We start from the raw sequence: 12,420 nt of genomic DNA, 5'->3' as shown, positions 1-12,420 counted from the left end.
CACCCTGACACTTGTCCCTCATCATCCTTAATGCATAGGTGTGGTTATATATGAAGGTGCTAACATGTCGAGCTTGGTCCACCGTATTCTTCACAAGCTTGACCTTTCCAATCTCCTTCAACATTAAGTCAATGCAGTGAGCAGCACAAGGAGTCCAAAAGAGCCTATATCTGTCCATCCATCAAGGCATCAAGCCATCAATACAAAGTTATAAAGTGTACATGTATATGTGTAATGTAAATATATGTATTTACAAATGAAAATTAATACTATATGTTTAGACTTTAGATACCTGGAGTTCTCTTGCATCTTCAACCCCGACTTTCTTGTAGTTGGAGCCATTATCGATCCACAATTTGAACTACATTTTCCACTCCAACCTCCTTCACCACTTGCTTGATAATTTGTAAATGTATTTTGCATCCTTCTTCTCACCGGATGCATCTACTGACTTGAGGAACACTGTCCTCCCATCACAATTCAACATGAAATTGATGATGGACTGTCTAGTGGGACCAGTCCAACCATCAACCATCAGAGTCACTCCATAATGATTCCACATGGGCTTTAATCCCTTAATGTATTCATTTATGTCCTCTTTATGCTTAGGCAAATACACATTGTATATCTCATATAGAGTGGGGCCCCGTACACCACTCCCGACCGCCTATCTCGCTTCAATCATATCTCTGTAGTAGGGCCCCGAGCTGTATGTCTTTGGAACACTATGGTAATGCGCCCATTTGGAGAAAGCCATCCCCACTTTCTCCTTCACACTCCCCCATAAGTGCTTCAACTTTCTCTTGTTTATGCTCGGGCCTCGCAAATAGGGCCGGATCATTGCGAAGAATCTCAAGATCCGGATCGTAGGATGTCTTGAGGAAGCTCGACCCCTTGTAGGGGCCCGTGGGATAGGAGCCTCCTGCCTGACACTCTGAGACCTCCTCATAGGGACTTAGGAGCCACCTATACCTCCCATACCTACTGGCTCTCTAGAGGACCCACAACCCGGACCCCCTCGTTGCCTCCCCGATGTCATCAATCCTCTGTTGCTCCCTACTCATCATCATCGCCCTCCTCGGTGATCGGCCTGCGGATCGGGGTCCTTGTCTCCTGGCTCATCCCTACCATAACCCTCGGGATCCTGGAAGGTCATCTAAGCGAGCATCCTCGAACTCATCCCTCTCGTGTTCTCTTCTCTTTCCTCTTTTGCTTTCCACCACTAATATATGAGGCCATTGCCTTCTTGACCTCTACGGGCACCTTTGGGCACCCTGTTACATCCCCTGTTGCCACCAGCTAGATGCACCTTCAATCTAGTGGCCCCACCTCCTCCTATTTGTTTCTTGCAAGTAATTACACTCACTCTTCCTCTTATCAGCTGTCAGTGGCCTTCCATGATCCCAAGCTATGTCTGACATCTTTAAAATAGAGTGCCTGATACAAGAAACACATACTAAGTATCTTGAAAAGCTCCACAATATGCTCCAAAAATGACATACATGCTTCTAATAATAACCTCCTATTTTTAAATATTAAAAAAAAATATGTATAACTATATAAGTATTTTTTTAATATATAAATAATTTTAAAATATATAAAATACACACTAACTATCTTAAAAATATCCACAACATGCTCAAAATATTGCATACATGCTTCCACTAATACTCTCCTATTTTTAAATTTAAAACAGAAATTAATTATTTTTTTAATATTTAAATATATTTTTTTAATTATTTAAATATATATTAAATACAGTAAAATTACATAATTAACAGAAAAAAAAATTAATTCAACACCATCACAGCAATATGGTGTCTCAACTCTCATATACATCCATTTGAAGCTTATACATGTACTATACATAAACATTTTTAACAATATACATAATTTAGTAAATAATTTTTAATAACAGAAAAATAAAAAAATAGTAGGAAGAATCAAAAAATAATTTTGACACTACAAATTCATAGATTATCACTCTAAAGTAAACATATATAAATTTGGAAGCAATCTAACATGATTTAAGGCACAAATGAAACAAAAATCAAAAAATGAGGAAGTTGGTTACTCACCTTGCAAGATTTGAGAAAATGCACAAATGGAGGAGCAAATCAAGTGTTTGAAGGAAATGGAATACTAGAAATTAGGTGTAGAAGCGGATGAAAACAAGAGAAATCAACAAAAAATTCAAACACAGCTCGAAATGGCTCTAGCGATATGGCTCGGTAGGTCGAAATGCCGTCGATATGTCGAAACTGGGTCGAAAGTGGGTATTTTATAGCCTATGCATGTGTCGTTTCGGCCCGATATGGTATCGGGCCGAAATTTCGACTCGTATCGACCGAAATTTCGGTCGATACGAAACGAAATGGATACTTTTTGTGCCTACTACTCAATTTCGTTTCGAGTTGGATTTTTGCAGGCATTTCGATCGAAATTTCGACCATTTCGATCGAATTTTCTTCCATGCCAGCAACAAGGGAAAATTTTTGGTTGAAACCAGGATTTTGACCCAAGAAAAGGCCAAAATTTTAGGTTTCGACCGAAATTTCTCAAAACATATGAACTTTTTTGTTTTTTTTAATTTCGACCCTAGGTTTCAAGCCTTATATGACATCCATTTCATCTGACTTCTTGCCTCCTACCTATTTAAAGCATAATAAACACAATGGAACTAGTATTTTGCCAAAAAAAAAAACATTGATAAATCTATCATTCAAGTATACCAACAAATGACCCGTTCTGACAAGTACAAACTGTATTACATACAAGCATAGAATCATCAGCATACACGAATTATTTGATAGAATGGTTACATATACAACAAGTCAACAAAATAAAATGACCAACTAGATCAAGTGAAGGTGTCTCACATATATTAAGTTAAAGCTAATATATCATATATACATAAAATAAAAATACATAATTTAGAAAATAATTATGAAAATCAGAAAATGAAAAAATGGTAGCAAATAATAAAAAAATAAGTTTAACAAAACACAATCATAGATCATAGTCCTAGGCTAAACATATATTAATTTCAAGGCAATACAAGATCATTTAAGGCATGAACAAAACAAAAATAAAAAAAGGGGAAGTTAGGAACTGTTGGGTATCACTCATACTCCACATTCTATTGCTACCAGAGTTTTCTTTGTAGTTGTTGTGGCTTAGGAGGCGTTTGGAAGCAAAAGATGAGCAAAAGAGATACTTAAAGGCAAAGGAGTCTTGGAAATTAGGTGGAAAAGGGATAGAAATCAACAAAAACTGAGGAAAAAAGTTGAAATGTTGAAATGGTCAAAATTTCGGTCGAGATGGTCGAAATTTTGGTCTAAATCTCCAAAATTTCAGTCGACACTCGTAAAATTTCTGGAATAATTGGAATTTCGTTTCGGTTTTCAAAAATGCAGGCATTTTGGTCAAAATTTCGACAATTTCGACCGAAATTTCTTCTATGCCCAGCAACATATAGTTTATCAGTTCTTAGATTCAACTCATAGGTCCACCAATCAACCTAACAGTTGATTAACAACCCCATCTTAGTTACCCTGTTTAATCCTTACAAAAAATCCTTTTCTATAACCTCTTTACAAATTCGTATTAGTCAAAAAACAGGGTTCTAGGGGCCTTAAGCCAAACCCAACAGGTCAGCAAGAGACCAAATGCATAACGGAGTCAAAGTTATAGGTAGAGCATAAGTGGCAGCAATATGCCACAGGCCATGATCTCTACTGCACTTGTTTCAGCTAATTTCTTTGGGGTCTATGGATTTCTTCATCTTATAAGCTGGTCCTTGGTTTGTTGCCCAAAAACTGGAGGAGTGGGGTTCAAAAGAATCAATGATGTAAATTCAGCACACAATCAAAAGTTCCACTAGAAGATGGCTTCGAATGACAGTGTTTGGGTTAAATGGCTATATTTTGACCATCTAAAAGAGGGCATCATTGGACTACCCCCACTCCTTTAGATGCTTCTTAGTTTTGTGCAAGATCCTATCTTTCAGACCTAATGCTTTACGAGGCATGATCTCTAGGATTGGGAATGGTAGGAGCGCTAGCCTATTGCTTAACCACTGACATCCAAGAAGCATCATTTTCCACTCAATCAGCTTCAATGCCTGTACCACTGCAGTGGTACCCATGAATAGGCCAAGGTTGCAGACATATTAGGTTCTTCGAGTATGGAATCCTCCTCCTCTAGGCATCCACCAGTGAATGATCTTTGGAATTTGCTCCTCACCATCCAAAGTAGACCTCTTACCTCACGAGACAAAATCAACAACCCAACTCCTCGAGCCTGTTCTCCTCCAACTTAACTTAGCAACTCATTAGAGTCCTAATATAAATTGGAAGAATATGGTTCAGTTCAAGAACCATATTCCTAGGCACATATTAACTTTTTGGAAAGTATCCTTGAATTTGCCTTTTTATGCACGCCTTCCTTTAGCATCGTCACATATAGGTCCCTCCCAACCATAGTTGTCACGGCAACGAGGCGATGCGAGGCGATTTTGGCTAATTGAGGAGATGAGTCAACGAGACACCCCCCGAGGCGCTTTTGAGGCGGTCGAGACGTTTTAAGTGAAAATTTTAGTGTATACACTCTAATTCATTATAAATTTATCATATCTTTTATAATTAGTAGACTATAAGCTAATAAACTGGTCTCAGTTAGTCAGTTATACTTAATAAGTTATAGGTTATAACATGGTTAAAACATAAAATAAAATATAAAAAAAATGCCGGCGACATATCATCCCCTGAGAAGATGGTGAACAAAATCACCCGGAGTTTACTGCTATTAGCGTTAACAAAATCTGTTAACAGAGAAGAAAAAGAAAAGCAGAAGAAAGAAGAAAAACAACATCGCCAAGTTGAAGTTGCCAACCTTTGCCTGCGACGCTGCGATGCAAGAACTGCCGGAGTGCCGCTGCTGCTGCAACTTCAGATTTGAGGGTCGCTGCAACTGCAAAAGCATTGGTACCAGACTTTTTAGGGGGGGGGGGAAGCAGAAGAAAGCAGAAGAAAGTAAGAAACAACAGCGGAACCTTCGCCTGAGATGCTACTGCCGGAGTGCTGCTCCCACCGCCTGAGATGCTGCTGCCGCTGCAACTTTGTACCAGACTTTTTACAAAGAAAACAAAAGAAAACAGAAGAAGAAGTCGCCAGAGATCAAAGGAAATGGTCGCTGCAAGTTCTGCAACAAATCGTCGCCGTCGTCATTCGTCGTCGTCACCGTCGTCGCCATTGTCAATCGAGAGGAAGAGAGTAGTAGAGGGCCAGAGGCCAAGAGCTTAGGCTTTAGTGCTTTACGGGAAGTTTTGGTTTTGATTCGAGCAGCTCGACTTTAATTCTCCAAATTTTTCTTTTTTTTTTTTTTTAATTTTTTTGTTAATGTAACAATGATCCCATGTAACACCTATATAAGTATTCAACCATTAGTTGATTTTCAATCGGAATGTAATTTTCAATTCCTTCTCTACCTTAGATTTGGAATCATAAATATTGTTATTTTTTAAATACACAAAGGCAGTTGCCTAGGGGTCCAAGGCGCCTGAGGCGACCGCCTTATGGGTTACAAGTGAGGCGACGCTCGCCTCAGGGGCTCCACGAGCGCCCGGACGCCAAGGCGACGCCTTGACAACTATGCTCCCAATGGCTCTCTCTGCTAGAATGCCCTAGAACTAGAAGACTCAAAGCATCTCTTCTTCACCCGCCCCTTTGCTGCCCCTGTCTATAAGGGTATCCTTGCTAAATGCTGGCAAGATCAAGAAGAATCCTCCATTTTGAGAGAGAATGGATTTGGGTGGCATGACCTTCCAAGGCTTCTCCAACTACGACCTCATAGGATTATTAGCCTTTGTTGCCACCACAAAACACATTTGGATGGAGGTTTCTCCTCAGAAAATGGACCTTCAACTCCAGAACTTTTCATCAAACTTCGGAATCCATCTCCTTTGATGTAAAAGGAAAATGTTCCTCTATTACTATTTCTTGTAATGGCTCCCCTAGGAACAGCCATATTTTAAATTCTTGTAAGCTGCTTCCTGTTGTGCTCCTTTTTGGTTGCCCTCAGTTTGATGTCTTAACTCATGGCTTTTTATTTTGTAGGGGGATTAAAGGATGTCTATCAACTGTATATTAAATGTATTGGAATGTACCAGACCTGTATTAGACTATATCGATCTATATCAATTCATAAAATTAAAAACAAAAAGGAATTGAATCCCTGCCAATACCTAGTTCAAAATGTGATCCTTACCAATACTAAGCATTGTCTCTTACATAAGTTTAGTTTTTCCAATGCTTAGTTGCCAGGACAGTGCCTTGGTGTCCGGGCGCTTTGCTTTGACCTGAGCTTCCGAGACAGGCACCTTGGACATTTACTCGCCTGACAACTATGTCTGAATATAGTAATTTAATACAAGTATGTTCACTCATCCTGACCTTTTATGAATTTTGATCTCCATATTAGTAAACAGCTAATATTTTAGCAAAGACTTACTCCAAAGCTGTTCATGGCATATAATGAAAATGAGAACTCACTGACACATTTTGTCTGAGACCTGTGAGTTAATATCTCACATATCTCGGTAATATCTAGGTAATATATTGGTATAGGCGAGACACATAATTTTATGCTTCTCACCCAAATATGGGGTTTGACTTCACCAAACAAAGAAAAGATCTGCACTACCTCAATTTTTGGACCAAAGAGTAGGCCTCCAAAAACATGTTCTCAAACTATGGTGTGTAAAAGCCAACCCTACTAGGAGGTCTAAGTTCAAGCTTCCTGCTTCTCATCTTACCTCTTCCCAAACCCTCCACACACACCCCCCCCCCCCAGCCCACCAAAAAAAAACCCAAAAAATCAAAAGGGCAAAGAATACTAAAAAAAATTGAGGAAAAGAAATGATTGAAGGAAAAGACAAGTTAAGTTATGTTTCTCAAACTGAAACACATAGAATCTACAGGTAGAAAAGGCATTAAAAAATACAAAACAATCATGAAAACATTTATATAGTATACTACTAATGATGCAGCCTTACTCGAGTAGGATTGTTACTTCCAAGATCCTTGGGGCTAGACTTGTATTCCAGGCTCAAACCTAAATTTCAATTAGGGTGATTCCCAGTTGGTTCCAAATAATTGTCCGCCAATTCCCTGAGTTCCGCTTGGTTTGGTCATTGGGATAGTGGTGGTTAAGTTTGGTCTGATGGGATCTTCGGTTGAGATGGGGTAGATGAGATATGGGATGAAAACTCAGGGAATTGGATGAAATTAAATTTAGATTAGATTTTATTGCCTAAAATGTATTTTCAAATTTCCATGGGTTCAAATGGGTGGATTAGGAGATAGTAGGTTTCATGATTGGGAAAGAAATAGGATGATAGGAACAAGAATGGGCAGACCTGGGAATTAGGCTGTCTGTTTGGGCTGAAACTAGGATCAAAGGTTGCCTGTATGGAGGGTGATAAATGGTTAAATATGAGCTGAAACATATGGCTGGTTACAGAGTTCTAGCAGAATTAGGGTTAAAGTGGGAGAGAGAGATTTCAACCAGTTTTCTAGGGTTTAAAACAGACATTTAAAGCTGCAACGGATGGGGCTAAATGAGGCTTCCAGTAGCACCTGTTTAGGAAGTCGAATAGAGCATCGTTGAAGCTGGATTTTGCTTGCGGATGGATGTCGAAGGCTGTCCTATACAGCCATTGTCAAGAGTCCAAGCTTGATCTCATTTCAAAACAAGGTCGTCAAAGCGACAAAGCGATGAAGGGCTTCCAAGGCACTGAAGCGACAAAGCGCCAATAGAGCGATGACCAAGTGGTCAAAGCGTTCTAGTGTTAATTTTTTTATATTTGATCCAAATATCAAAAGTTACAAAAGCATTTAAGTATGAAACATTTTGCAAACTTAATGAAAAGTTCTTTCATATAATCAATACATAAGATTGGAAAATGCAACATAGTCATTAACTTCAAATATAAGTATATAACATCAAAGTCACAAATCAAACTTCAAAGTTTAACAACCAAATATCAAAGCAACTAAACAACCCCTGGGAGACAAAAAGTAACTCAGACACCTGCTGAATAATTAACTTAGGCATTATGCATTCACTTCCAGTTGATAACCAAGAAAAGTAACATTAAAAAAATAATTTTAAAAAAAAAAAAAAATATATCAGAATCTCAAGTAAGAAATGCTATTTTAGAATCACAGAGATGTGATATTGGATTTATTGTTGGTAACCAAAGATGTGATATACTGATATTGGGTCTACCAAAGAAGTATTATTTCAAAATCTCAAAGAAGTAAATAGAGAAATTGCAAAAAAAAAAAAAAAAAAAAAAAAAGAGTGATTTTTAAAGAGAAGCGCCAATGAAGCAGTGGTTTGGCGACCAAGGCGCTCACCTAGACACCTAAGCAATGCTTTGGCGGACAAAGCGACCGCTTTATTGATTCCAAAAAAAGTCGCTTTGAAATCGTTGAGAACACCCGGATGCTTTGACAACTATGCTTCAAAAATTCCTAGGGTTAGGATCTTCAAACTGACCGACAGAATCAGAACTCCTAATGCTTGGATATTCAAACTAATTGACAGACCAGAATAAAGCACACAAAAGTGCCTAAAGGGAAGCTTGCTATTAATTCCTTAAAATTACTCTCCAATCGAGTAAAGGGGTCTTATTTATATGTAAAATGCTAGGATCCTAATCTGATTTGGACTCCAAGTTGGATTCAAACTCAAATTAGAAACTAATTCACGTAGACTAGGACACCTAAAACTAAAACACATTAACACATAATGGAAATCCTATTCTGCCTTAATAACTTAAGTTGGACAGGATTATTCATAATTGGATAAATTAAATTAATTAATTAACCAAGTTTCGTACTTAGCCTAGACATTAATTTTTTGGGCCCATAAAGTAAGCCCATGACCCCACAAACGTATTAAACAAAGGCCTAACTATCAACCTTAGATTAATTTCAAAGGAAAATACGCCAACTTGGTGCTGGAATGCATCAGCTAATGGAAAAAAATTTAGGAATGACCATGTCTCTAGTTACCTCTGCACGGTTGCTCGGTTCACTGTTGAGTTTTATAAGCATTAGTTCACGTTCTACCTGTGGCTCTCTTGAAAGATCTTCCACCTGGCACACCAGATAAAGAAGATTTTTAGTAGTAAACAAAGATATATTAAAAGAAAAGTGGATATATATATGTGCCCACAGACTTCGTGAATTTTGACCCCAAAAAAATGCTTAGTGGGATGGAACACACACTCACATATGTAACATATTACCTCATATAAATATTTTTTGCCTTTCCTATTTTACTTAAAAGTCTTTGAGGATAAAATAGTGTGCATTACAGCAGAATTTTGAATTCCTTCATTTTACTTCTAATGCAAATAAATTCCACAGCTACAACTTTTTTGTAACTTTCCCTTACCGTAGCCAATTTAGCAGGAAGAATAATAATAATGGGGCTTAATCACCTAATAGAAATTTAGACCACTAGTCATACATAACAGAGCACAGCGATGTTGATGCATGCCAGGAAAGTGAAAATTCACAAGAGACAAGAGTTTGATGATAATGATGATCATGAAGCTGATAATGACAATAATGACAATAGTAATAAAAGCAACAAAAATAGTGACAAAAACAATTTCCAGAAAAATTAAGTGTAACTATAAAACTTATTCTATACTCTTGTATCTTTTAATGAACATGCACGACAAAGAAATGGCAAAGAAGCTTATTCAGTTTTCAGTGGCAGAGAAAAATATTGAATCATATAATGTGGGAGGCATCTTGATGTAGACCCAAGGATCCACATCTGCAGGAGCTGAGCAGGCAGCCTAGCAGTCAATTTCCCTTATTTCATTATTTATTTTCAAGTCATGATAAAGAGGAGCATTAGGGTAATTTCATTTTAATTTAAATGTAATAAGGCTTGTTGGTAAGGAAAGATGTCCTTTAAGAAAACTTGTTAGACAATCCCCCTTTTAAGTAGGAACAAGTTTTTTCAGTCAACTCTAGTTGTTATTTCTTATCACAGCTTTTGTTATAAACCCCACTGAGGGATAATGAAGATTACACTTGATCAAATATATTTGTTTTGCATTATTGTCAGGTATTCTAGCATGGGATCTAGAGAATGCAGAACAGCCACTGCCTAGGTAAACTATGAGAAGCTATAAGGCACATAGATTACTGCATTTCCCTTAAGTCTTCAACTGACTGCATCGATCCTCACAGCCATCAACCATCCCCCCCCCCCCCACCACACAGGTACAGCAAATCCCCCTCCATCCTCTTCCTACCATACCCTCACCCCCAAAGGAGGAAAAAAAATACAATAATTCCTATCTTTCTGGATTCAAGAATCCCCATTTGATGCCAACCTTCACTGTCACATATATGAGATTTCAGCTATCAGATTTCTCCCAACCTCCGATGCACGGATTCCATTCCTCTCCCCTGACCTTCAATCCATATCCAAACCCAACTCGAATACCCTAGCTGTGGTTATTGTGAATCATGCCCCAAAACCCTAACTTTTGGACTGGAAATCAAGAATCTTCATAGCCTTCAAAAGAGCCATTCCAAAATTGGAGGATATTACGCAGCCAGTAAACCACCCAGTCAATTCCAATTTCACCCCATAATTAATCCATTTGACCACCTATTAAGGCCCATTAGGGTTTTTTCCCTATTCCATACCTTCCAAAATTTAACTTTCTCACCTGAAACCTAACCGATTCTCATTAACCCCAAACTAAAACCTCCCATTTGAGATCACCAAGTCACTATGTATTAAATAGCCAATCCTATAATGATAGCAAATTTCCCATCAGAATATCACTACACCCAACTGAGGCATCCTAACCAAACACATCTTGGAGCATCAATTTCAAAAGCTCTTCCTAGAGTTACATCTGATTGAGATCTTGGTTGTTTGATCTCATTCAGTTGAGGCCATTGTTCAACTTCGGTCGATACTGACTAAATCTCGACCAATTACGAACCGAGATGAAACTAGCAGGTAAAAGAAAAAACTCAACCAACTTGATCAAGTCCAAGATGGACCAACGTGACCTGAGTTGGTCAAAAAACACTTTTAAGTGACTTAAAGTCACTTGCTCCGATGAGATTTGGGAGATCTCAACAATCTCATATGGTCTTGGCTCTGGTTCTGACAAATCCTCCACATCTCGACATGAAATCTTGGTATTTACAAGAAGTTCCAAGATCTCTTCAACATTCAAGCTCCCGTTGGCCCTTGGAAGGTAAATTGATTGAAGGTGTTTACTAGGCCACACAAGTAAAGTGATAGTGTTGTTCCCTTCTACCAAAAAAGATAGTGTTGTTCCCCAAAATCCAATTCTGTAGAACACCTATAATACATGTTAGATGTTGTTGAGTTCAATATATGTTTGGTTTAGAGGCTCAACCAATGATTCTATGGAAGTTAAATTTTCCATACAACATATTTAGAAAGGGAAAAAAAGGTTATTTATGTATGATCGATGAGATTCATTTAAATAAATGTAAGATAACATTACCTGACCTACGCCGTGTTGGCATTGATTTCTTTTTCTCGTTATTATTTATATAACTCAAGTAATTAGATTCCATTTTAAGTGATTTGGTCAAAAGGGGCAAGATCCTTATCCATTAGGGAATCCCAACCCAAGCTAGTCTTTTTTTTTTGGGGTGAAGGCTATAAATAGCCCATTAGTTCATTGTAATTTACAGTTTTGATTGAATAAAGAATCTAAGTGTTTATTGCCAAGGTGTGGCAAGGTTCTTTTGGGGGACCCTGCGGTTATTTATTAGAAGCACTCTAAGCTTTCAGCATTCAACATCAATTGCATTCTTCAAGCATTCAAACATTCAATCACAGCAGTCAAGTTACAGCAGCCTTCAAGCCTTCAACCAGCAGCCATCACCCATTCTACGCAGCCCCCAAGTAAGTACAATGCTTCCCCAAACCTCCCCTGCCTTCCTTCTTGTCTTGTCCACAGCCCCTCCCCACCCTTCCCCCTTCTCTGCGCAACTGTAGAATCCCCTCCCCTCTTGCACAACCCTAGAAAACCACCCAACCCTATCGCAAGTACTCCCTCTCCCTTCCCCTTCAGTTATAGCCAAGCCCTACCCCTTCCCCTAGCAACTGTAGGCCCCTCCCCTTTTCCCCTTTGTCCTACGATAGCAGCCGCACCCCCTGTTAGATCCACCTTCCCCAGTCCCTTTGGACCCCTTTCCCCTTCCCCTGGGGTCGCACCCAACCCTAAAACCTAGCCCTATCATTAAGTTCCCAATTAAACCTAATCCCTTAATCTAGAAAGTTTCCGCACTTCATCTACTTCCTCGGAAATTCTGCAGAATTGTTAAAACGCTA

General features: G+C 38.6%; 1 protein-coding gene across 1 annotated transcript in view; it reads right to left on the bottom strand.

The window, feature by feature from the left end:
* The window catches only part of LOC149022023 (acetolactate synthase small subunit 1, chloroplastic-like), a 46,690-nt gene that overhangs the window by 23,452 nt on the left and 10,818 nt on the right, over nt 1-12,420 (bottom strand). The window contains exon 3 of the mRNA XM_089150221.1: nt 9,081-9,164. Coding sequence (XP_089006347.1) covers nt 9,081-9,164 — 84 coding nt within the window. The remainder of the gene's footprint in view (nt 1-9,080; nt 9,165-12,420) is intronic.

Source organism: Hakea prostrata, chromosome 3 (genome assembly GCF_041222555.1).
Source record: "Hakea prostrata isolate BN-2017 chromosome 3, UWA_Hpros_2, whole genome shotgun sequence".
In the NCBI taxonomy this organism is placed as follows: domain Eukaryota; kingdom Viridiplantae; phylum Streptophyta; class Magnoliopsida; order Proteales; family Proteaceae; genus Hakea; species Hakea prostrata.
The sequence above is the reverse complement of the archived record's forward strand: the minus strand, read 5'-3'. Positions and strand labels throughout refer to the sequence as shown.